This window comes from Equus przewalskii, chromosome 4 (assembly GCF_037783145.1).
Source record: "Equus przewalskii isolate Varuska chromosome 4, EquPr2, whole genome shotgun sequence".
Lineage (NCBI taxonomy): Eukaryota > Metazoa > Chordata > Mammalia > Perissodactyla > Equidae > Equus > Equus przewalskii.
Window position 1 is genome coordinate 5,365,981 of NC_091834.1, and position 26,567 is coordinate 5,392,547.

Sequence of the window (26,567 nt, forward strand, 5' to 3'; positions counted from 1 at the left end):
TTCTACTTGATCCTGATTGTTATTCAAAGTACCTTTCAGCCGGGTGTTTAATTTCTCTTTGCTCAGCCTGCTGAGTGGAGAAGGGAAAGGACAGAGCAACCTGGATGGAAATACATTTCTAACAACTGCACTGAGATGTAGTTTTAGCTTTTAAATTTTACTTAACACAGTAAAACGTGCATACATTTAAGAAAAAGAAAAAAATCCATATACAACAGCTTAAGTGAAAAGGAACAAGGCTCCAACCTCGAGTCAACATCTTTTAGTGATAACTCCACATTTCCAAACAAATCAAGATATAGAAATATAGACATATCAAACTATTTACTTTCCTCTGTGAAAGTTGAGTTAGCTAACAGAATATACATCTCTCATAAATCACAAAGTTTACAAAATAATCTTTATTGTTTCCCACTATTACAAGAGCAACACATCATCACTGCAGAACATTTTAAAAATAGAAAGAGGAAATCATTAACATTTTGATGTATATCCTTACGGGCACTTTTTTTTTTACGAAAATGCGATTACCGTGTGCATGTGATTTCATTAAACTACACATGATGCTCATCTCTCCGTGTCAGTAGACGGTCTTCCATTTCACTTTGGGTTTGTCTTATTGCAGCGTGATTTACATGGAGGTTAAGTGTTCTGAGGCGTAAGGAAGCTCCAGCTCCTCGGCCGTCGGGGTGTTGAGGGCACCGTCCAGGCTGTGTCGGGGGCCAGGACTGAGAGTCCTGCCGGGAGTGCAGAATCGGACCCCGCCCGGCAGGGAAACGTTCTAACTCCTCAACACCGCAGGCCTCGGAGCACCGGGAGTCACTCACGAGCGGGGAGTTCGCCCATTGTTCGGTGGAAGATAACCTCTCGTCTAATTCTTTGCAATTCCCGTGTAAACTGCCCTAAGCACAGACAACGAGCAGAGTCATCAGTGAACCAGAGAGAGAAGGCAGGCTGGCCTCTCTCCCGCGCCCGCCCTCTGCGCCCCATCCCAACCGTCGGGCCAGCGTCGGAGAGCGCAGAGGCCGCCAGGCAGCGGCCTAAAACGTGTGGGGGTCGGGGCAGTTAGTCACCTCCTGCTACGCCTCCACTCCCTCGGCTCCCTGTGAGGTGGACCCCGCCGCCGTCACCAGCAACCCAGCCCGAGGCCGGCATCCATTTCCTCCCGGCGCCAGCGCAGCGGGCGCGCGGGCGGCGACCTGAGGCCAGAAGATGGCGGCCGCGCCAGGCTCCGAGGCCGACGGAGCGCGGCGGGCGCAGAGCTGGCAGCGGCGCTGAGCAGGCTCTCCGGAGGGAGGGCGGCGCAGCGGGGTTAAGGGGAGCGGGCGACCAAGAGGGCACCGGGCACCGGAAGAGCCCCCGCCGCGCAACGGCCGCAGACGGCGCGGGCGGAAGCGGCCTGGCTGGGCGTCCGGCGCCGCCCGCCGCGGGGGAGCACGCTTCCTCTCTCCTCCGAGGCCGTGGCCCAGCTCCCCCGGCCCGCGGGCCTCCCGGCGGTCTCCGGCCTGAGAGGGCTGCGGCGCGCCCCGTCGCCCCGTGACGCAGGAAGCAGCGCGGCCGACGCCCTTCCCCGCGCGGGCCGGCCGCCAACGCCCGAGGCCGCGCCCGCCGCTCGCGCTCCGGACGGGCCGCGCGGGCGCCCACCCGCGAGAAAGGGGCGAGCCCTCACGAAGGCCGCCTCCCCCGGCGGGCGCGGCCGGGTGTCCGCAGACGACACTCGCAGCGCCGCTTCCACGGAAGGTCAGCGCCGGGTTCCGGAGCCTCCCCCTGTGGACCGGCCAGGCTCCGCGCGGGGCCGGCGTTCTCTCCAAACAGCTCCCCGGCCTGTCCTCGGCCCCTCTCGGCCAGCGGGCTTCCGCGAGGCCGCGGGGAGAGCACGCGCCGCGGCGTCCCCGCCCGGAGCCCGAGACAGTCCGAGCTGGGCGCCGCGAAGCACACTTGACCGGGCTGAGGAGGGATTCGGAGGCCTCGCGGCACGACACTCGGGAAGGAAGGAACTGTTCAGGCCATTTAGCTTATTTCCCTGGAGCTGGCTCCTGGCCAGCAAAGAGCGTCCCGGGAAAAGGTACACTGCTATCCGCAGCAGGCCTACTTCACGACACTCCAGATCAGGCCCACACGCTGCCTTTCCCTATTATGTCTTCCATTTGGGAATCAGATGTTGGTTCTTCATGGCAAATAACTTGGTTCCATGAAACCATCCGAAAAGGAAGGAGTGTGATCCATCACTATCCTAATCCATACTTTGGGGGCGTTTTAAAGCTGTATTCCTTCTGTACAAAGAGTCTGGGTTTTGTCGCTGGATTCCCCTTGACTATTTCCCAGTTAGGCCGGGTTTACAGGATACTAATGTAACTTGTTAAAAAAAAAATTAAGAAAGCCTCTCAGCGAACAGTCACGTGCGTAGCATTATCAGTTTAGGTTGAACATGCTAGGCAGGTAGGTAACTTCCTTTTAGATAGAAATTGATGTTAATCCCTTTGTTATTGGCCAGGTGAACCTCCTCCCCCCACAACTAATTTTTGAAAGTGGTATTTTCTTATTATTCTCTGACCTCCTACAGTTAAATATCTTTTTTTATATCAAGTTACCTTTTATCATGTAGTTTTCCTGTTCAACAGGAATAGACAGAGGAGAGGAGTATCAATCTGAGACGTGATGCAGTTCTTCTGCGTGCAGCTCAAAATAGCAGTTTTCTCCCCCTCCTTTCCCTATAGGATTGCATTGTAAATTCACAGCTCCCTAAAAAAATCCATGACCGCCCAGATACACCGCTCTTTACAGTTGTTCATGCTATGCCCTATAATATCTGCATTCCTAAAAGCATGTTAAAATATTATCTGGGTTTCATAACACATCCCATAAATAAGGAGTCTAACATTATGGTATTTCTCATAATCCTATTTAAAAATGGGACAATCTCTTCACTGCAGTTTCAAAATCTCAAAAAAGGAACATTCCTTTGGATTAGTTACCTTTCTAATATATGGGACTGATGTGATTTTGACTCGGAAGGTTTGTCAGTAGTCTGTACCCTAAACAGGCAGGTAATTCTAATGCAGGTTGACCCAGGATCCACATTTTAGGAGCCAGTGCCTTAGAGGCAAATACATCACCCTTGCGTAGAATCCTTTCTTTGGTTGTCCGAGTTTATCCTGGCAACTTGTAGATTTTATAGAATCAGATGGAAAATAGCAATGGAGGCATGACAGCTGCCAAACTGAGTAACTGGCGCAAAAGTGCAAATTTGCTTTCGAATTCTTCAAGTTTTATTGTATTATAAAGAAGGAACACTGCCAAAGGAAATGTGCTGGATGGAAACTGCGGCCGTTCTATAGAAAAATCTGTTTCACAAATGCTTTATGTTATTTATCCAAGATGTTCAGGTTCAGAGATAATATATCCCAAATTTATCAAACCAGTTTTTCTCCACCACGTATTTATGATTAAAATATACAATTCTTTATTGCTTTGGTTAATGCTAAGGGCCTAGGTTGAGGGAAATGGAGTTAGCAAATCAAGACTTTGCAGACCCAAGAGCTGAATCAAGATGTAAAAAAAAAAGACCTCGTACTGCAGTTACACCTTGCCGAATACCTGGTAAAATTAGTTGGCCAATCAAGTGAGATGTTCCCCAAAGATGTTAGACAGCTGCTATGTTTCATGTACAGCTTTGCCCCTCTGTTGACAGGCAGCTACAGGGTTCTTATTACTATCAGTCCTATGTGCAGTGGGACCCTGCATCAAGGATCAGTGCCACATGACAGAAGAACACAGAAACTGATCATATTTGCTACTTCCTCAGCAAGTGTAAGAATATACTTACTGCGGTTGTATATTGCCTACAACTGCATAAGAAAGAAGATTTAAAAGGAGGAAATTTTTAGAAGGACTGGGCAGCTGGAAGTGAGAATCAAAAGCTCAGGGAAAACAATACTGTACTGTACACTTTAGAATTTGTTCAAAGGGTAGATTCACATTCTATGTTTCTTTTGACCACAATTTAAAAAAACCACAAGAGATAACTGCATGGGATTTTGTGAACAAAACAGGGTATTTTTACAAATCCTGTGAAATTGTTAGTAAAACATACATTACTTATTTATGTCTCATGAAGTAGGTTCTCTTTCTGGGGAATGTTATTAAGGACACAGCGCTGTTTTAAATTTTGGCATGAGTCAAAGGCTGTCCAAGGAGGGCAGCTATGTATGGGATGTACCATGCATTGATGACCAATTTTTAAGTCCACTACAGCTTTGATAATTGCTTTATAAAATGCTCACACCTCACTGAAGGGGCTCTGATCTTAATAGAAAATCTTGACAATGTTTATTATGTCTGATTAACTTTATTAGTCTGTCAAGTAATAAAAAGTATTCAAGTGGTTCCATTGCATTAAAACTTTAACTTAGTGGTGTCAGCTTTGAAGGTTAAGTTTTCCCAGAGAGGAGACAAATTCTCTCTTTCCACTTATTCATGTCACTTATCCCATTCCTTTTTTTGGGGTGGGGTGGGGTAAGGAAGATTGGCCCTGAGCTAATATCCATGCCAATCTTCCTCTGTTTTACATGTAGGAAGCCACCACAGCATGGCCTGATGAGCAGTGTGTAGGTCCACGCCTGGGATCCGAACCTGTCAACCCTGAGCTGCTGAAGAGGAGCAAGCAAACCCAACCACTACACCACTGGGCTGGCGCCCCATCACTCTTTTTTGACTAGTGAGCAAGATATAGGCCTTGGCTCACAACTTACTTAACCTATTAGTTTCCGTTTCTCTTTAAGATAAGGGTATTGCCAAAATGATACTTCAGAGCATGTTGTTGTACAATCAACTACTACAGTCATGCATCACATAACGAAGTTTCAGTCAATGATGGACCACGTATACGACAGTGGTCCCCTAAGATTAGTACCACATAGTTTATGTGTGTAGTAGGCTATACCATCTAGGTTTGTGTAAGTACACTCTCCTGTCATACAACGATGAAATCGCCTAACGAACAACACATTTCTCAGAACACATCCCTGTTGTAAAGCTACGCATGACTCAACCTAGCACTCAGTAGGTTAAGAGTGAGATTAAGTCAAACTCCTACTAGAGAAGTATGCACTAAATCAAAGTTAACATGTCTATATTTGCTAGTTGCTGTATTTTCTTTAATTACATTTTCTTCCTGTATGTCACTAAGATATGGGTTATAAAGTCCTATACTAATGGCTTAAATATATCAAGAACATTTTTTACATGTTAGTATAAATTCATTTTAACGAAGGCGTATGAACCCTATCTACTGGGTGTGGCATGGTATATGTATATAATTCTTTGCCTGTTCATTAGCCAATTCTTACTATTTGTATCCTGACCTCCTGGCTAAGCTGGGTTCCGTCTTTTCTATGAACTGACTGATCCCTTGATGACCAGCAGGCTCTCTGGGTTACTAGTTGCATTTGAGCATTATTTGTTTTTAGAAGTCTTATGTTCAAAATATTTCCTTTAATTGCTCTAGTCCAGGAATCCACAAATTTTTTCCTGTCTAGGGTCATAGGAAATATTTTAGGCTTTTCAGGCCATGTAAGTCTCAGTCACATAGGGCCCCCCACCACACCCCAACAATCCTTTAAACATGGAAAAAACGTTCTTAACTTCCAGGTTCTAAAAACAGAGGCTGTGCTTGCTGTAGCTTGCCCATTCCCATTCTGGTCCTTAACAGGAAAAGGGTAAAGAAAGCTCAACTTCATGCATGCATGTATGATCACAGAAACTTAAAAGTGCTGGCTGGATATTTAATTCAACTTGGTCTTGACCATAATGCTTTTTGGCAAATCAGATTATTGCTGAGTGCTTCTGTTTGGTCAATTAATACAGCAAGTATTAAAATATACTCACACTACAGCCTGGGGGAAGAGAAACAATGATTATAAACTAAGAAATAAATGAAACTGAGATTTAAGTTTATTGCAACACAGGTACAACAATCATATACTTATGCATATAATTTTATAGTTTTACATGTAACAAATAGCTCCTAAAACTTGCCACTGTCATTCTAGCAGCTAACATAATGGAAATTACTGTTCTTTTATGAAAGTATTCCCATAGGTTTAAAAATAACACCTGGAAAAAGAACCTTTAAGTTTCTCCAACAGCTTCTTGTTTACTTGGTTAGTCTACTTATGGAGTGAGCTACGCATCCAAACAAGTTATGCCGTTTCCACCTACCCAAGTCCTCACTGTACTCATGTTTTGTGACACAGAATCAATTTAGGATATTGTATTCAGTTCTAGGGGTCCTCAGGAAAAAAGAGCTGTCTAAAAACACAATAAACTGCCCCAGTATCACTGTGGCTATTCAAACAGAGGTCAATCACTCATTGGGCAAACTAATACATGCATAAAAAGGGAGAGGAATTAGCTAACACTGGGTACCTTAGAGGGTTTTAGGCAAATCCTAAATTCTGTCAGTCTCCACTATTATTTGTTAAGCTTATGCTGAACGGAGCAAGACTGACCACTGTGACAGCCCACAGATACACCTGCTCTTTTAAGATCTACAAGGTTTGCGAGGAATTTTAATGGGGTATTCTTGTTCGTGTTTTTGGCCCTTGAATAACTCTGGTTCTAAGAATAGTGATACTTTAGATGAGTCTCTAGGGGCAATAGAAACCATCAAATGATTAACAACAAAAAATGAAGGCCAACTTCTTCTCTTTAACACCTTTAACTCCATCCTCATCTCCACCCTTGGGTGCATATACAGCATAGTTATAACTGCAGCCACTCATAAATTATTCTTCACTGCCTCTTGAGCAGTAAGAATGATTAACACAACGGAATGCTAGAAGGACTAAATTTCATATTCCAATAAATTTATTAGGCAAGAGGAGTTAAAATATAGTCACCTTAAAAAAATTTCTTCCCTTCTCACCCCACAATTCTTTATCTTATCCATAATTAAATGCAATTATGCTGTCTTCTGCCTTTCAGGTTAAAGAACCCCATAGCTAATGATGTGGACTACTTTATTTTCCAATTTAGGGCAACTCTAACTTGAAAAAATACCAAAGTCCCCAAAACTAATAAGTGATTTCTGCCCAGTGCTCTGAATGTCATAGTGAAGAAATTCAATGAAGTGAGGGTAACACAGGGAGTAACTATGACTCTCAAGGTAGCCAAATGCCTCATCATCTAAATAATGATGCTTATGAATGGATGAACAAGATTCCCAAGGTCCCTACCTAGTAACTAGTGAAACACAGCCAAGACAACTAGCTTTGCAGAATCAGCAGGGAAAGACCTGGTTGAGCTTAACTTGGATCCAAAGGAAACTAAATGGTACACTTTCTGTTTCTGGTTCATCTTCTGGGTAATATACCAGCCATAGTGGGAGATACTCAAGATTGAAAGACATGTCAGTATACTCAGAAACAATCACACACACACAAATCAATGTTTATTACCAGCCTGATGAAAGAACGAATTTTTTTAGTTTACTCTATTTTTTTTATATGTATCTCCATATGCTTTGGCATTTGGCATAATTGACTTACTGAAGTAATTTGTTCTTATATTTAGCTTTTATAAATGAAAAAAAAATCAAAAGAAGCTTATTTACCAATCTAAAGTGGGGACTTTAAACATACGGGATCAAGACAGCTGACTTTGTTGATAAGCAAGTCAATGTCTCTCAGGCTGAAGGCACAGTAATCAGTGAAGAGACAGGTGAGTGTGTGTGGTTAAAAAAAAAATCATCTGATTTATCAAATTATGAAGCAAAGACACATATTTCTTTGGCCAGTGTATTACCTCCAAGGAGGTAAACTATGGAAGAAATCTAATTATAGTCATAAAGTTGCCTGGTGAACATGATACCAAAACATGTGGAAATATATGATGAGGAAATTTACTGACATTAGGCCTGAATTTTTTATGTTGAAATGGATCCTTAAAGTCCTAGCTCATGACATCTAAATTTCTTAAGATCTACTGCTCTTAAGTTACTAATACTAAATAAAGTGATGCTTCTTTCTAGTCAGATTTGCACTTCTGGGATTAAAAATGACTGGCTTGACATTTAGGGGAAAATAGTAACCTTAATTAAAAGATCACATTGTCTAAACATCTTAGAATAATTAGTTGTAAAAGTAGTAGGGTGAAATGTCACTATGTTTAAAATAAGTTAACCCCTCCCCTTTTAAGATACTCATATATATTAAAAGTGCGGAGGAGTTTAGAAATAAGGCTTTTTTCCCCCCACAATGAACCTAAACACTCCTAAAAGACGAGAAACTGGTTCCCAGACTAACAAGACTTGACACTTATCTACTAGAGGAAAAACTTCAGTCCATCAGAATATTCTAAATTTCTTATAAAACAACTTATGTTGCTGTTCTGATGAAATCTTCAAGAAATGCAAGAAAAGGTTCACAGCAATAGTACCCCAAGCTTCTCAGGTCAGAGGTCTAACACTACAGTAACGCTCCTCAAAAAAGAAATGAAGAAATACTGTCTTTGCACTGTAGCTTTATATAGACTTTAGTGAAATGCTTCATTCCACCTATCTGTATTTATCAAAGTGGCATTTACATGTAAAGTACTTGAGGATGAGAGGTTTGTCAAAAATGCATATTCCAGTGTCACACTAAGTAGTCTGGCATATGGTTCTTCAGGAATTGCTACATTCTGAGAAAATGATGAATGATGATACCTAACATTTTGTTTTGAGAACTCTGGGTGTGGAGCCCAGGAATGTATAGTTTAATAAGCTTCCCAGATAATTATGGTGTTCAAACTGGCTTGGGAACCACTAACTTGCAGCATTTTAACATGCCTATAGAAGGGAAACATTTTAAAAAGTGGATTCTTTTTAAAGGTTGGTAGCCATGACCTATAATCCTGGGCATAAGAATTTGCCTTCAATGAAAACTGATTAAGTTGTTAGAAAGGGGCGACCAACTAAGTTCTGCCTTGAGAATTAAATGCGTCACGATATTTCTACTAGTTTTTTATGTAGTACCTTCAAGTGACACATGGGAAAAGAAATCTGTTGCTATCTGTGTAACAGAATGTATCAACTTATTTAATGTTAGAAATCTTAGAAGTGATTTTTAATTTAGTGCCAAACCTTCCCAAAGAATATAAAATTCCTTGTGTGGGAGGGATTGATTAGCACATTAATGGATTCAACTTTATAGAAATGGGTATTAACATAATCTACTGTTGATTGTAAACCATTCAAAATTGCAGCTAAATAACTTTCCAGGCAGAGATAAACATGTATGTTTCCCAATGCCATTTGTCCCCAGGATTGTTGCTGCACATCGGTAAGCATTTATGGATTTCGAAACATATTTGTAGGACCACAGCTATACTTTTGAAATTAGATGCTAGAATCTAGCTCTGAGCTTCCATCCTGTTAACAGGGTTGCTGAACTGTTTAGAAGAGCTAGCCATGGGAAAGTTCTCTTCTCTAATTAAAGTACCTCTACAGTTACTTTTTATTTCTATTACGCATTGGAAAGGCAGGTTATCCTGAAAACATTTATAACTGAACACCAGAGGATGTATCAGAACTTTCAATTTGCCCAACACAATGTAACGCTTTGTTGAGAGGCTGCGTTCACCAGCATCAGACCCAAGAGCACCAGCAAACGTTTCACCTGGACTTGCTAGTCTTTCAGGATAACTGTGCCTGATGAAACCTAAGAGGAAAAGATGGCCAGTTATTTTCTTGATATTCTTTTTTTCTGGAATAAGGATGGCTTTGCTCTTGAACACAAATCATTAACAATTTTAGGTTTCCTAACTTTTAACTACAAAAATACATCTCTAACCCTCTTTCCTTCTTTTCACAATCAAAATTTAGGAGCTATTTTGCAGATTTATTCTTATACCCAAAGAGAGACCTAATTAATTCAAACGTTTACCTGAGCACTTACTGTGTCCTAAGTATTAACGCCAAGTGCTACGCATTTTATCTGAAGGAGACAACGCAACTTCAACACTGCCCTTCAGGGGCTCACATTCTAGCAGGGCGTGGACATTCTAAATCATCGTAACAAACTGCAATAAGCACTATAATAGAGCTGGGTAAAAGGTACATGGAATTATAAACAACGGACTTCCTGGAAGAACACCAGAGAAAGCTCAGAGAGGAGAAACACTTGAACTGAAGGATGCATTCCCAAGGGGGAGGAAGTGGGTGTTCCATGGAGAGAAGATAGTATGTATATACAAAAGAAAGGAGGTCTGAGAGAACAATGTTTATGTTTGGGGAACTGAAGGCAGAAATAATATGGGTGGAAGCAAAAGAAGGAGCAACTGGATCCTTGGAACAAAGGCTGGAGACAGATCACAGAAAGTGCCTTGTATGCTACCCTAAGGAGCATTAAAGGATTTCGCGTAAGATCAGACTCACATTTTAGTAAAATCACTTTAAAGAACGACAGATAGATTATAAGGGGCAAGACTAAAGCCAGGGTACGCTAGGGGGTCACCACCTAGTTACATATAAAACTCATTTAATTTGGCAAATATTCACAGTGACTGACTAGTCTATGGCAGGCCAGAACTAAAGTGGTGGCAATGGTGATGAAAATGAGGGGAAGCAGACCAAGAAATAAAGTTTGAATGGACATTACTTAGGGACATAATAGACATGGAGTATTAAAGGAGTGAGGATGGTGTCCGGGTTTCTGACAAGCTGAGACCATACTGTTTTTAGTTTGTATCCCAATTTTTTAGTTAATATACAATTATTTTCCCATATCACCACAAACTAGAACATCTTTGAAAAAAGTGCTCTCTGGTAATACACACCTTTTGTAGAAAATCCATCTGTAAGCCTACAACCTAGAGACAACCAATGAAACCACTCCACTTTATTTCCTTTACCCATTTCTGTGAAAACATATACAACGTACAAAAGCCCTACAAAACTGTGATCCTATTTTCCTATTTTTGTTATCGTTTCCGTGTAGTACGTTTCAAAGAAGCACTTCAAAGCTTCTTTGAAAACAATCCTAACTGCTGTATTTATGGACCTATCCTAATTTAAACAGATTCTGTTGGAAACATAAACCTTTTACATGTTTGTCTACTTCTAAGACTGACTTGTCACAAAATGAGAACTGAGATACATGAATGATTCCCAGATAATAATCCAAAAGGAATTCTGGATAATTTTTTATTTTCCTATAGCAAAATTAGATCAAGAACAACATGCAAGTTTTTCAAAGACAATTTTTTAAATTATGAGACTGTGTGCTTATTTGCTGTTAATAGCCATTTTAAAACTAAGTGCTGGATACAGTGTTGCTATTTAGAGAACTAAAACTGGCAACTATATCGGTTTCCATATTTCTTTTTTTTTTTTTGAGAAAAATTAGCCCTGAGCTAACTACTGCCAATCCTCCTCTTGTTGCTGAGGAAGACTGGCCCTGACCCAACATCCATGTCCATGTTCTTCTACCTTATATGTGGGACGCCTACCACAGCATGGCTTTTGGCAAAGGGTGCCATGTCCGCATCTGGGATCCAAACCAGCGAACCCCGGGCCACAGAGAAACAGAATGTGCAAACTTAACCACTGCGCCACCAGGCCGGCCCCTCCATATTTCTTATCATTTGATTCATTCAAGAAATCCCAGGGGGCCAGCCCTGGTGGCCTAGTGTTTCTACTTGGCACACTCTGCTTCGGTGACCCAGGTTCAGTTCTGGGGTGCAGACCTACACCAATCGTCAGTGGCCATGCTGTGGCAGTGACCCACATACAAAATAGAGGAGACCGCCACAGATGTTAACTCCGGACGAATATTCCTCAGAAACAAACAAAAAAAGAGAAATCCCAAAGTCTGGGAACCAATGGAATTTGATTACCTCTAAAGCCCCGCCAACTGTTTTTCAGTTGGCCTCTCATATATACTGGATTGCGACATTCTACCAAAAAACCCACAAGAGTCTCACAATTGTTTTGCTTTATTAATTCATATCCTACAGATTTAAACGGACACACCCAGTTTGCTTTGTCCTAAATCCTTAAGTTATCCTATCTTCAGCAGTGGCTCTGTATTCCAGGGATACAGAATGTGAGCCTTTCTCATCTTAACCATTCGGTTTCCTGTCAGATACAGACCTAGATTATGAAGCAGAAGTCCTTGCTATAAAAGGAACAAATCTAACCTGCTTGTTGGGAAGCGATCTAGTCACTGACTGCTGCTAATATATGAGGAAGGGGCTGGCCCCATGGCTGAGTGGCTAAGTTCACGTGCTGAACTTTGAGGGCCCAGGGTTTTGCCAGTTGTGATCCTGGGTGCAGACATAGCATCGCTCATCAAGCCATGCTGAGGCCACATCCACATAGCAGAACTAGAAGGACCTACAACTAGAATATACAACTATGTACTGGGGGGCTTTGGAGAGAAGGAGGAAAAAGACTGGCAACACGTTAGCTCAAGGCCAATCTTAAAAAAAAAACAAAAAAAACGAGGGACGTATCCATGCACCTTGACAAAGACTGTTTATTATGATTAATAATCACCCTGTTCTTATATGTACCTTTCTTGCAAGTAGCTCACAGCCCTCTGGTACACAATGCCTCCTTGATGCATTGTGGTACCAACAGAAGCAAGCAAGGAAATAAGTTCTGCCAGTGAGAGGGAGAGGCCAAAGGGGGCGAATAATCAAATTCTAAATAATGAAACTACTTTCAAATTCATAGCTTTAAATCCAAATAGCCCGTGACATCAAAACTCTTCTTACTTCCTCAGTCTAAAGACGGTCAATACCCTACATTTACCTTCACCTGAACATTCTAGAGTCCCAAGTTTTAAAAAGTTTGCCGGTCTGGCTGTAATTACTGAATTCTAAAATTACTGAATTTTATGACCCTTACGAAGACATCCTCTTTACTGAGAATTCTTTTCCAAAGAACTAAAACTCCATATATGAATGTTTAGCCTCTTCCAATCTCCCCAAGCCTTACCCCACGACTTGATTTTATAATCTGGATCCTTCATTTTACTCCGCTAATTCATATTTTAGAATAGTATTTTAATTTTCACACAAATTACATTTAATTCATAAAAATACACAGCAAGGGAAAAATGGTTCCAGTTTATTTACAAATGTAAAATTTATTCTAGGCAACATATGACTTGTTTCACAGTTTTAGAAATGAAAGACATAACCTAAGGTTTGGTTTTATTCATTTTGGGACGCATGATGGCAAGGGCTGGTAGGCTGAGACGTCTATGCAGAGAAAACCAGGCAGCTGCTTCTCTTCCACAAATAACTGATTTACTGAGCACTTGTACAGACAACTTAGCCATACATTTAAAGAGTTTAATCTTAAAAAAAAAAAAAAACTGACTACACTTTGATCTAGGCCTCCAATTAAACTGAGTTTAGTCCTTATCCTTAAACATAATTTGATAATGTCCATTTAGCTGATAGAAAAAAGGCAGAGATACACAGAAATAGCGGTATGTAATAGCTATTAAGGTCTCATGATCATTTTGATTTTCCTGACATAAACCTACTACTTTCAATGTTTTCCGTTTTGTTTTTAATTTCAGAAAAGGCTATTTAGGCCTAAAGCTATGAATCAGGAAGTAATGTACTACTTAAGTGCAACTTAAGGTCAGTTTACTCTGTAGCTTGAAGAAAGTTTAACGAAGTCTTAATTTCCTTCTCAGTTTAACTATGCTAATCCCTGGTCATCTTTAAAGCGGCTGAGGGCTTCTATAATACCAAAGTTTGATAAATAAAACTCATTCTTGTCCCCAGAAGTTAAGGATAACAAATTTAGAACACTTTGATACACATGTATTTGTAGCAGGGTATACACTGTTACGTTAACCACAGAAAGTGCAAAGTTGTTGATCAAGAGGGAAGTGTATAGAGTACAGGGGTGGAAAAAACGGGGAGGGCAGTAAGAATGGGAACCAAAAATTAGGTGCCTACTCTGTGTTAATGATCACCCAGGAGAGAGACAGGATACACGAAGTATTGAAAACAAAAACTAACAACTTTTAAAGCAAGCATTGATTAAGTGGCTGGATTCATATGAAAATGAAGGGAAAAAGATGGGGCTCAGTGGTTAAGTTCTCGCACTCCGCCAGGGTTTCGCTGGTTCGGATCCTGGGCGTGGACATAGCACGGCTCATCAGGCTGCGCTGAGGCGGCGTCCCACATGCCACAACGAAAATATACAACTATGTACTGGGGGGATTTGGGGAGGAAAAAGCAGGGGGGGAAAAAAAAGATTGGCAACAGCTGTTAGCTCAGGTGCCAATCAAAAAAAAGAAAAGAAAAAAATGAAGGGAAAAAGAAAATATCAAATTTCATCACATCTGGGAAAATAAAGTACTTAAATTTGAGTTATCTTGATGGATATCAATTTCCTCATTTGTAAAAATAGGACTAAATTAAAAGTCTCTTTTATCACTAAAAACTAATTTTTGTAAGATACACCAGAAAGGTAAAGATAATTTAAGTCCAACTGACACATTAAGTATAAACTGTATTCATTCTTAGCTGGTTCTGACTTTTAGCTGTCCTACACATTTGAGAATTATGAACTTAGTATCTAAAATGTTACATTCCCTAAAAAAAAAACAGTTTAAGTACAACATACAAATACAAAGCATACACAAACCAGACACTTGATACAAAAGCACTATAAGCCAAGCTTTGTTTTTCAAAATGTTTAACTGCTGGAGCCTGGGAAGCTTTTTAAACGTGGCACAAGAACAACCTTCAGAAAAAAAGAAATAAGCTATAAGACGACCAATATTTAGCCCACCTAGCATATTTGGTGACATCTTACATACTGAAACAAGGGCTTAGATATCTTTTTAGTAAAAAAAAGTCTTAGAGAAACTCACTGTGAAACTTGTGTTTTAGTTTCAAACAGGTGTTATATTTCAGACAGCCTTCTTTTGTAAAGTAGAAAAACTGCCATGTTAAGTACCAATAAGGCTGTTAAAACAGTAAGTGGGAGATGGAGATAAGAGATTTTGTAATTTAAAGCACTAAATAAAACATTTATTTTTATTGTATCTTATGGTTGACGGAAGTGGTCAAAATGTGTAATACGGAAATTTGCCCAGGCGAGAAATATTAATTCCAAAAAAACCCAGCCACATACAGAATTACATATATGTATAAAAACAATGACAGCATACTGTTTTCCTCTTCAAATTTAATGTCACAACTTGAATGTTATTATATAATAAGTTTCCTCTGCTTTCTAATGGGTGTGCTCCTAGATCAATAAATGGATGAGATATGAATAACCAGATGAGCTCTTCTGAAATACACGCTATAAAATTATGAGAACATGAAAGTCACCTGGAAATTATAATCAGGACTGTCTATATATGACTATTTTCAAGTCACAATCACTACAACTTTCTCACGGCAATTTTTTTATGGCCAGATAGCATTCAGTTTAACACTAACGTCCTGGTCATATAAAGGTAGCATATACATACTACAATTTGATTGTTATGATTTCTGCTGATTGCCAAATGTGCATATGTTGTCCTAAAGCCATCAAAAAATGCATTTTGCATGGGCATAATGAATTTTAATGAATTTAAGATGTACAGGCATGAACAAACATGTTAACCTGAAATCTGAAGCATTTACTAAGTTTTTTTGGGCCTAGAATTTTAATAAGGAAATCAGGTGTCAAGATATATTTCCTGATGCAGAAGCAAACTTACAAGTTCTGGCTTTTGCCATAGAGGTATAGACATAGACTGCCTGTGCGACAAGGATTCTCAGCATAACTTAAAACACCAGAACTCTCTTAAATCCATGTTTACTAACAGCAATGGCTATATCGATTGTTCATCTAACGCTGACTAACACTAAGCCACACATTTGCAGATTATTTAATAATTTACAGATGAAACAGATGAACTACGTCTATCAAGATCACGTAGGTTTTCCGAGGTGAGTGATAGATGGGAAAGGAAATGTCTGACACTAAAGCTCACGCTTGCTCTCTCATTCCTTCTCTTATTATGCACAACTAAGAAATCAACTACTTTTTCCAATCCTAATCCCACCTAAGGCTGAGATAAGGAAGATTATGAATGAGATCTATAACCTAGTACAAGACAGACTCTCTTTATTAACTGTCAAGTTTTCAATTTCGAGTTAGCAATATCTGGGTTCCAGGCCTACTGTGAGACTTAAGCCAGTCATTTCCCTCTTTGAGACTATTTCCTCAAAATAAAACAGGAAAAAAAGAAAGAATAAGGAATGGCTTGAGCTCCACTGGCAAAAAGACTCTAAATTTAAAAAAATAATGAAATCATCTGGTCCCAATCTACTGTTTTTCCCAGCCTCAGCTCTCAAAGTACTTCAGGTAAGCCTAGTCAAATGGGTTTCTTACACATTTTCTCTATTCCTTTCTCTGCCTTTGCACATAAAGCCATGCTAACTGCAAATACACTGTGTGTCGCTGCCCCCAATCCTTCACTATCAAAACCACAAACATTTTGCCTCCTAGTTCAAAACTGTGAAACACATCACTGGTGAAGTGGGGTTCCTGGCCAAATGCTTACAGTATTTACCTACATGGCTCAATCCCACACTAGATTATAAACTAACAGAGAAGGGCCCAGTACCAGCCAGCACAATGACAGGTAAAAATATTTGACTAAACAGGAACACAATAGACAGAAACCAGATTTGAGGGTTAACGGTACTGGCAAAGTATGTGTTAAAAAAAAGCAGGGGGAAAATAATCAACTCCAAAGTTTTGTAACATGATGGTATAGAGTCAACCAGAGCATTCTGCATCTGATTATATAGTCAACTTACTTCCTTTTATTATCTATCATAAACACATGATATGGCAAAATATTCAGGCACTTGGCTTCAATGCAGATTCTCTGTTATTTGTGCAACAAAACTGCCTATTAAATGCCAGCAACTCTGTACTTTAGCTACAAAGATGAATGAGACACTGTCTTTCGACATCTCATGGACTAACAGAAAAGAGGAACATGAATCTAATAGTGTGATAAGTACAGAAGAAAGAAAAGAGAATGTCTCACCTTCTGCAGATAAAAATAACTCAGAGTTTATCACAAATCAATAACTGCTCCTGGAGCTTTTATTTCTCATTTAATCTCTAATACCACTACAATGAAGTAGTAAATACTTAACCTATTGTGTGGATTATGAAACTGAGGCCCAGAAAGCAAACTACCTAAGGTCTCAGTGAAAGTGGAGGAGCAGACACACAAACTCGGGTCATTGCAACTTCAGTGGTGTCCATGAGGCTCATCAGCAGGGCCAGGTGAAGAACCCTGCATGTCAGAGGGTGTTTGGACTCGAACCTCAAACGTGGTGAACTGAATGTTTAAAAAAAAAAAAAAAAAGATTGTTTTGGAAAGATGTTTGATGATATGAATTAAGCTAGAAGGGTAGAACTATTAACCAAAATAGGAAACAAAAGAAAAAAAGTTCAGTTTTGAATGTTAGTTTAAAGCACCTATGGGACCCGAGATATTTAGTAGTTCCATTTGAGTTCAGAGATTATAAATTCCAGAGTCATAAATAGGTAAAAGTGTGGGAATTGACTAATCCAATTGCTGAAAAGGCGGCTGGGGACATACTGGAAAATGTCAATAATTAAGGAGAAGAAAGCAACTAATGAAAAGAGGAAGGACAGAAGTAGTAACCAGCAAAGGGTACTAGTGTACAAACCAAGCAGTTTTAGGAAGGTATATTCTAAGGAACCAAATGTTATAGGTAATATAAGACCACCCACATCTGGAGCACATAATACAGAACTTTCACAAAATGTTATAAATGCAAATAACTGCATATACTTTTTTCTTATTCCTCAGGAATAAGAAAACTTACCTAGTGGCTGAGTTTGTGAAGAAAGGGAACTAGTTAACTTTTAGACACTTAAAAAAAAAAAATCCAAACTTGGCACAAGTGAACCCTTGACTTCTGATGTTATTGGTATCTATTCTCTCAGTTATTTAATTTTTTAAAGGATTCTTCAATCATTCATCTGATGTGTCCTCTTATCCATTTTACTCCCATTTGACCTTTTAACTGGCCATCAAGTGAGAGCATGGGAATAAAGAGAGAGTAGCCACGGAATATTTTGCACAGATTTGGTCAGATAAACTGTGTTTAGGATAGAGAGATGCCTAGACCACCACACATTGTTATCTTATAAAGCTGAGGATAGCGATTATTTTTGCTGGTTTTTCAGGTTTCAACTACAGAATGAGAAAAAATAATCGGGCATTTCTTGCTTATCCAAAATAAGTTTCTTCAGGAATGAGCTGTCACCTTAGTACAGCCTTCCATCATGAAACATTTAAATACTAGGGATAAAGATTAGATGGGAAGAATAAGCTCTCCCTTTACCTAACAACATTAAAGCTTATTAGAAAGACAACAGGCATGAGGCATTGGGCATGATGTGTAAGTATGTGACAAAGAGGTGCAAAAAGGCTGCAGAGAGATTTCATTTTCCTATGTAAAAAGGAGAGGTTTATAAAGTCCTACCAAGAGTTTAGTTGGTAAGTTCTCATCTAGCTATAACAACAATTCAAGTGTTTAACAAATCAGAGGCAATTTCCCCAAATTTAGAGTTTGACATATCGCTAAACCATTTCATGTGCTCACCAAGCATTTGTGTCACTTTGCCCCTTAAGAATCAAGTCACTGGTGGCAGGAGCAGCCTTGTTTGAGAGAGTTAAGTAGTGCACGCTTTTCACAATTTTCAGAATTGATTTATTTTATTTTACTTTCTAAGGAAGGAGGAAACCTGAAGTAAGTGAAGAATAACTGAAAACCTCGTTTAAAAACAAATTAAAATCCTAAAATAAAACAAAATTTGGTTCAAAAAAATTTCCACTCATCAGAGAATTGTTCAGATTTTTTTTTTTAAAAAGTACTTTAAAATGCCAACCTTTTTGTGCACTATAGGATAATCTAACAGTAAAAGGTATTCCTTAGGATAGTCATGAATAAACTAGTTATATTTTATTATTCTTATAATGGCTAACCAGTCCCAGGTAAGTAAGTACTGGCATATAATTTAGCTATTTAAAAAAACAAATGGAATCAGTTCTGTCTCCTAGGTCTAAAATGTGAACATGTCAGCTTTCCTGCTAGATCTGTCTCCTACTAAGATCGAATCTACTCAGCTTTGACTTTCATCTTTGAGGACTACTGAATGTCAAAACAATTATTTTTCTTGAAAGTCAGTTCTTTGCTCTCTCCACACCCAGGCAACAAGAACGGGTGCTTCTGTAATGTTTTATGTACGTCCTCTATGCTATTACTCCCACCGTCATTTAGGCTCTTCTCCAGCCAGCTCCGTTAAGGGCTGTAAGAGTCAGTCCCTTCCCCTGGGTTAAAGGCAGGTAAGATAGAAAACAAGTCCTACTACACACTTCGCTGTCCTGTGTCTCAGCTCAAAATCCAGTCTTCATTCAGACAGTGTAACGAGGGCAAGGAATGCGGAGGTTGGTGAGGTCAGAGACAGGTGCTGAAATCACGGCTCTGCCACTTTGGATAAGATGATCCCTCAACCGAGATAAAACACGCACAATGGCAGCAAACACGTTTCTGGCTTTTTGGGGGGTGAGGGGAGTCACCTGCAGTTAAAGATTTCTACTGTCTGAAATCAAAACTTCCCAATTATTCCCTTTCACTCTCACTAAACTAGTAACAACGACCTGGCGCGGCTAATTTTTTTTTTTTAAACCCTTGTTTTTCCTAAGTCCTTAATTCCAACTGTTATACCCTCACTTATTAACCAGTAATCTTTCCTTTCTTTGATATTAACGGTTAGCAACACACCAAGGGAAACAGAAAGAAATGAAAGTGGCATTAAAATTGAACTAAGTTTAAAAAGGCTGAATAAAGGCTGGGAAAAATTAGCAAATAAATATTTAGATAGATATAAATGCTTCAAAAGTTCTAATTACTGAGTAGTTTATCTTACCAACTTAACTGAAAATGTAAAGGGCTAGGAATTATGTTTTGTGTGTCTTAAAAGAGGGTAGGAATGCAAATTATTTCACTGAAATCAGAGCTGGAGCTCCCATCTGCCCCAGGAACAAAACTACTGGCAGGGGAACCAGAATATAGTTTTAAATTTGAGACACAGACATCTATGCTAGGAGGGGCACTTTAAATACTTTTGAGAATAAGAAATATTGAAGTGATATAATCTCTAGGAAAGATTTCTATGTAATTTAATTTGATTTAAGCTAAAGTTGTATGAAATACCACTTACCCTAGGTCAATAACCAATTTATTAGGACCAGTACCATATAAAAGATAGTTGTTCATTGAAGGTACATCCTGTACCTCAAAGAGACAACGCTGACCATGCCACTTTCTGTTTTGTGGTCAGCTTACAACAAAGGAGCAAACAAACAAAACCCCAAATCCCAACTTTCTTTTATAAGAAATACAAATATAAGATAAACTCTACATGCTTCAATGCTTACAGAAAACATAAGCCTTGAAGGAAAAATGCCATAAAATACTTCTCTTTAAAAAACAAAGAACACATTACCAGCTCCAAATAGAACATGCAGTCAATAAATTAGCACACTCGGACGTTTTGTTCTGTGTAAACTACCACTCACTTCTCCAAGCAAATAAAGGACCGCCAATAGCTTTTACAGCGCTTCTTCACTGGCTCCATTTTTACATTCAATACACTTTACACTGGAGATTAAGGAGCCCTTTTTACTACATCTAATTTTAAACCACTCCTTTGAACAGTGTGCTCTGTAAGCTTTTGCTACCTTCCTATTTGCTTCCTTTAGATGGAAAGATAACACTCTTTCTAGTTTCCAGAGAAAATTCCATACTTAAAGATGTTTCAAACTGATGAACAGTCAACAGGGAGGACACCATAGGCCTGATCTTGTTGGAGAGCAGAGGATAGGTAACTTTCAAAATGTTTTTTGGATACTTAGGCATAAACTTACTACCTCTCCTTAAGAAAAAGAATCAAGTTGATTCAAAGTATCCACAACGCTTGAAAGTTTTTTTGACCACTGTTTGCAAATATGGATTTCAGGTTTGATGTTAACATAAATAACACCTTGCACAGGAAGACAGCATTTAATTCATTTTTCAGGAAGCTAAACTAACCAGGCTGTGTATGTTGTTTAATTATAGCATTTTAACGTATATTTAATAGTCTGAGTTCAAACAATTCTCAGATATAAATCATTTCATTCCACACTTTGAGGACACTAAAGTCAGGGGTGGTGACGGGGCAGAGGAAAATTTCATATAACAAAATGCAGGGAAAGTCACATGTAATTCACAGTATTTTCTTACTTTGAACTTGAGTTTCAGCAAATATGTCAAAATATAAAGTAACAGACAATAACTATGCAAAATATCCCAAAAAGCTTTAAGAGCACACAAAAGGGTCATGAATGTTTATGCTGTAAAACTCAAATTTGATCTACAACAGTCTTACTGCAGAGTTTCATTTTACAGACAATTTTAACAAGCCCTGTTATTGGAATGCCAGCCTCATGATACATAAAATACATGTAGCTACTAGAGGCTGGCATGCTGACACTTATGACAGCAAGAAAAGTGCCAAAAACTAATGAAACTCAAGGGCACAACAAATTGGGTCCTCTAGTACCAGAGCAAGCAGCACTATACACCTCGATAAACGCCAAATCAAAGAATTATAAACTCAATCACTAGTGTTTACATACTGCTGAAGTTTGCAGGTTAAAATGTCCTCTAGAGTTGAGAAATACGGATGTTGAAAGATACTAAGGCCAGTTTTTCTTCTCATTTTTTTGGGGGCAGAACTCTGTCCCATAAGCTGTCCCCAGCCCCGACTCCCATCTTCTAAGTGAAAGGGGAGAACACCTTGCCCCTGAGCCTTCCTAACCCTCCATCTCTTCTCCAAATCTGGTGGTCAAAAAAGTTTTTCTGAAATAGGCTGAAAGCCAGTATTTTACAGTTTGGACCGTACGGTCTATTAGCAGTTTGTTATTAATCTTTAGAAACATGCACGCCCGAACGTCAAGCATTGGGCTGGGTCATCAATGTCAAGAATGGCTCATTTTACTTGGGAACAGGGATTTGGAAGAGTTTCAGAGACAAAGACTCAAGTCATGTCATGCAAGGGTGGGAATAGGCACTTCTAGCAGTGTGGACAAAGGCACAAAGGTGTGCAACAGCACAGCACTCGAGATGGTATGCATTTTAGCCCCTCGGGGGATGTCTGCTATGTGAACCCAGTTAGAAGATTACTGCAATTGTCCAAGAGATGACGAATTGAAAAGGGAAAGCAAGCTGGGGGACAATTTACTCAAATAATGAAATGTAGGATGAGAAGCAAAAGAAATTTGAGGGAACGGGTTAAAAGTTCTTAGGAATCAAGTAGCAAGCTTAGTAGCTTTATAGGAGCTACTAAGTTACAAGTAGCTGAACACTGCACCTACAGCTCCGAGATGAAAGTCTGGGTGTGACTGGAGAACACAACTGCAATTGGCCAGAGAGAACATACAACGCAAGAAGGAAGTCAAAGAAAAGAAGTAACCTCAAGTGATATTTAAAATGCTACAGGAACGTAAAGAAAAATTAGAGCTCAAGAGGTTCATGGATTTGGCAGTTAGGAACAATGAGGACACACGCCAGTGAAAAGTACACAACAAGGATCTGTTTCCATTAGCTTGAAAAACGGTCTCTTTTCCTTATTAAGGCACAGTGAGGCTAGGAACATTCTGAAAATTATCTTCAAATCTACTGACTTCATATTTAGTCCCCCTTTTCTAAACTGGAATAAAAGTTGTTAGGAGGGTAAGGAAGCCCTTACTTAACTCACACAGAACAGAGAGACCCTTGAAGTTATCCGAGAGTTCTTACAGGCAAAATGCCCATTTTATACTCAGAGTGGACAAAAACAAAAAAAGCTTTGAACTTTAAAACCTTTGCACTACTTAATAAACAGTTTAATTATGGGCTTTTCAGCTAATTCCCAGTCACTTCTCTGAAAAAGACAGCCACAAAACTAGCAGGGATTCAAGCATACACAAGTGAATTAAAAACTCAGTCTTGTTTTCAAACTACCAAGTCTACATAAGAGACTAAAGTGAACAGCACAACCCTGAGCCCAGGTTAAGCCCATCTTTTTCAGGTGCGGCAAACATCTCCCAGCAGCAGAGAGGTGTTCTGTCAAAAACGCCAGCCGGGCTCAGACGCAAATGTCTTTGTTGGCTCAGTGCCTGCGCTCCAGCTGCCCGCGGGCAGAGGCCTTTCAAAGCTTCCCTAGTCAGGGGACAGCTACTATGTATACGGGTGTGGCCAAAAGAGGGTACTTGAACATAAAATTAGTCCTTCTTACTGGATCTGCCAATATAGACTCTACGGACTTCTGAATTGGTGGAGAGCTTCACCCACCAAGGTTTCAAAACTAAAACTGAAGTTCACACTTCCATAGAAATGACTTAAAGAGGTAGGCTTTAATATTGCCTAATGATTCAGAAATCTTAATGAACAACATTTACCAAAAGAGCTTATAATGTCATCTTTTATTTTTAAAAACCATAGTAAGAGGGCGACAGAAAGACAACGTTTTTAAGACTAGAAGTATCAAAAAGAGCCTTACAACTTCATACGGATTACAACACTGGCGGCTTTTATTCCGTATTACTAATCACGCCTCCACTTAAAGACAACAGCAAACCCGCCGGTACGATTACACATTCTTGCAGGACGTACAGACGGGGAGGACCGGGGGCGAGGGAAAGCACAGACGGGGGGGGGGCAGACACGGGAACAGGGCCCTCGGCACCGCGACGGCGTCTTCCTTGGGCCAACTTTTGGGAAATGAAGTGTTCCCGGGTGTTATTTACACCTTGCACTCTGGCTTCCCAACTTAGGAAGTATTTTTCCGTTCGGGTCTGGGAAACCCCGTTTTCTCGGAAAGCAGCCGCTCCTCGACGTCGTGGCCCAGGAGCCAGTCCCTCCGCTTCCCCCGGGCACCCACGGGGCAGCCCGCTTCTCCTCTAGCACCCGCCGCCCCACCTAAGGGGGCTGCAGGGACGCGGGCAGATGGGGCCCGCGGCCGCCACCCGGGCGGGCGCGTCCCTCGGGCTTCCCCGCGGCCGCGCTGGGGCGGGGGAGGGGACGCGCCCGCACAGTCATCTCTTCCTCTTCGGCCGCCGGCGCCGACCGCGCCAGGCTCGTCCGCCCGGCCCCGCCCCGCCCCCGCCCGGGCCTGCGCCCAGCCCCGAGGAATGCAGCCCGGTCACATGCGCTGCGGCGGCGGAGGACGTGCCTCTCCCCCCGCGCCCCGAGGAGACCCAGCGCCATCTTGCCCTGACGCAGTTACAAAAGTCACGGGACAAAAGCGTGTCTCCTCGTCCGCGCCAGCGCCCCAGCATTTCGCAGAGGCCGAGCCGGGGCCCTCACCTCGCGCAGGGACAGGAGGAAACGGTCGGGGCAGAGCCTTGAGAGTCCCTTCGCCGCCGCCGGGGTTCCATAGCGCCGCGGCAGCCGCGATCGCCATCGTCACTTCGCCCTCTCTGCCTGTGCCACAGCCTCCCCCGACAGCGCCGGCCCCGCCCGCTGCTGCAGCATGAGGTCATCGCCAGCCAATCCCGACGCGCCCGACAGCGCACGGCAGACACTGATTGGCTGGTCGGGCTGCCTCTGCCTCCCCACCGCCCCGGGTCGCCCTGGGGCGAGGAGGAGACGGAAACCGCCATTTCGGGGAAAGACCCCGAAAACAAGGACCGGAATCACCGTGTCATTTTCAGTGGGGAAACCCTTGTTTTATTCTTTGGCCTCCCCCGTTTTGCTTCCAGATAAGCGTCCCTCTGTCCCTCCCTCGTTTAATCCCCGCCACATAAAGGAACGCCCGCTCCCCTCCGTCCCCGCACGCTGTCCCGCCGGCGGGGAAATCCTTCCCCGGGGCCGAGAGGAGGAGGCGGCGGCGACGGCCACTGCACCGACGGCGACGGCAGCTTTTTACCCCGATACACGGTGGCAAGGAGGCGGCGCGGGCGCTGGCGGCGTTTTTCCTGCGGCGGCTCCCCCCAGTCTCTTCCGTTTCTCGCTCCTCCATCGAGACGCCGCCGACTCGCTAGCTCCGCTTTTATCCGGCGCCCGGAGCCTGCGCACTGGAGCCGCCCCAGCCCCCAGTGGGCGTCGAGCGACGCCCCCGCCGGCTCCCCTGCGCCGGAGGCCGGCCGGGGGGAGGGGCACGGGCGGGGGGCGTCCCAGGCCCACCGTCCCGATGCTTGTCCCGAGCAGTGGCGTGCCCAGGCTCCCCGACTTCCAGACTTGAGGGCTCCTCGGGGCGGAGGGGGCGACCCCGATCCCACCCAGTACCGAGGCTTCCCCAAACCTTCGGCGAACGGTCGAACGCCTCTGTTGTGAAAAAGACGGAGATGCTGTCCGCCCCGCTGCCTCCAGTTGGCCGTCTCGGAGCCTCCGTGGAGAGGCCACGGCGGGCGGCAGCCCACAAGCAAGATGGCGGCGGGCGGCTTCGTCCCCTCCCCCTCTGCCCCTGCGGAGCGGGGCGGGCGGGCCCCGTGCACTTGCCGCCGCCGCCGCCGCCGCCGCCGCCGCCGCGGCCGCCGCCGCCGCCGCCGCCATTTTCCCAGAGCGAGAGGCAGTGACACTGAGCGGGCGCAGGGGGCCGAGTCGGAGAGCGAGGCTGAGTCGGGGAGCGGCCGCACAGGGGGCGCAGACACTCGGAGCAGCGTCGCCGTGGCCTCCGCGTTCCTGCCGGCTGACTGGGCGCCCCCGCCCCTGCTCCTCGGCCGCCGGCGAAGAGGCTGCGCGCTGCTGTTTGGGGAGGGGTGTGTGGAGCCGGGGCCGGCGTCCGCAGTGGCTTCTGTCCGGGGGTCGTCGGGTCGCGGACGTGTGGAGAGACGTCGCGGGGGCCGAGCCGATAACGGGGTCCGGGCGTCTGGTGTGTGAACATCCCAGGTCAGTGGCTGTCGTCTCCGGGGGCGTCCGGGGGGTGCAGGGACGCGTGTTTCCAGGGGGAGGGGGCTCTCGCATCCTCATCCTGCGGCGGGGGAGGCGACGCTGACGCTCAGGTGTCCGGGCCGGGGCGGCGCGGGGCTCGTTTGGGTCCTGTTCGTCCCTTGGCTGCCCTGTCCCTAGGAAGGGAGCATTATGGCGGGTTTTGGGGCTGGGGAAGGGGAACTGGCAGTTAACCCCCTGAGAGTGGGAGTTAGGGAGGGGGCGCCCCCCTGCTGGGCGGGGGTTAGGGCCGCGGGTGGGGAGGGCGGCCGGGGGTCGGGTGGAAGCGGCCCCGGGCGCTGCCCGCTCCGCCTTTCCGCCTGCATCTGGCTCAGGTGCGGGCGAGCCGTCTAGGCCCCATTTTCTCCCCGTCCTGCCGTCTCCTGACGGGCGGCCGCGGCTGTGGTGTCCCCGTAACTGCGGAGGGGCTCGGAGAGCGCGCCGGGCATCTCCCTTTGTGGGGGGCCGAGCCCGGCCCTCGGCGGCCCCGGGAGGGGGCGAGCCCGCCGCGGACGTGGGCTCCCGCGCCCCCCGCCGCCGCCGCCTCC

At 43.2% G+C, this 26,567-nt stretch overlaps 2 protein-coding genes across 6 annotated transcripts in view; one reads left to right on the top strand and one right to left on the bottom strand.

The window, feature by feature from the left end:
* Window positions 1-138: 138 nt before the first annotated feature.
* LOC139083041 (uncharacterized) lies at window positions 139-24,553 on the bottom strand. The gene is made up of 3 exons (XM_070617564.1): window positions 24,457-24,553; window positions 1,074-2,014; window positions 139-902 (listed from the first exon to the last, which is right to left on the bottom strand). The coding sequence occupies exons 1-2, from the start codon at window positions 24,551-24,553 to the stop codon at window positions 1,080-1,082; spliced, it is 1,032 nt and encodes a 343-aa protein (XP_070473665.1). The 3' UTR covers window positions 139-902; window positions 1,074-1,079.
* A 718-nt stretch (window positions 24,554-25,271) lies between these two features.
* The window catches only part of KMT2E (lysine methyltransferase 2E (inactive)), a 96,075-nt gene continuing 94,779 nt past the window's right edge, over window positions 25,272-26,567 (top strand). For 2 of the 5 annotated variants that reach the window (XM_070617071.1, XM_070617073.1), the window contains exon 1: window positions 25,272-25,980. The gene's annotated coding sequence lies outside the window, so the exon portion shown is untranslated. The remainder of the gene's footprint in view (window positions 25,981-26,567) is intronic. The other 3 variants (XM_070617072.1, XM_070617074.1, XM_070617075.1) reach the window with 3 other exon arrangements.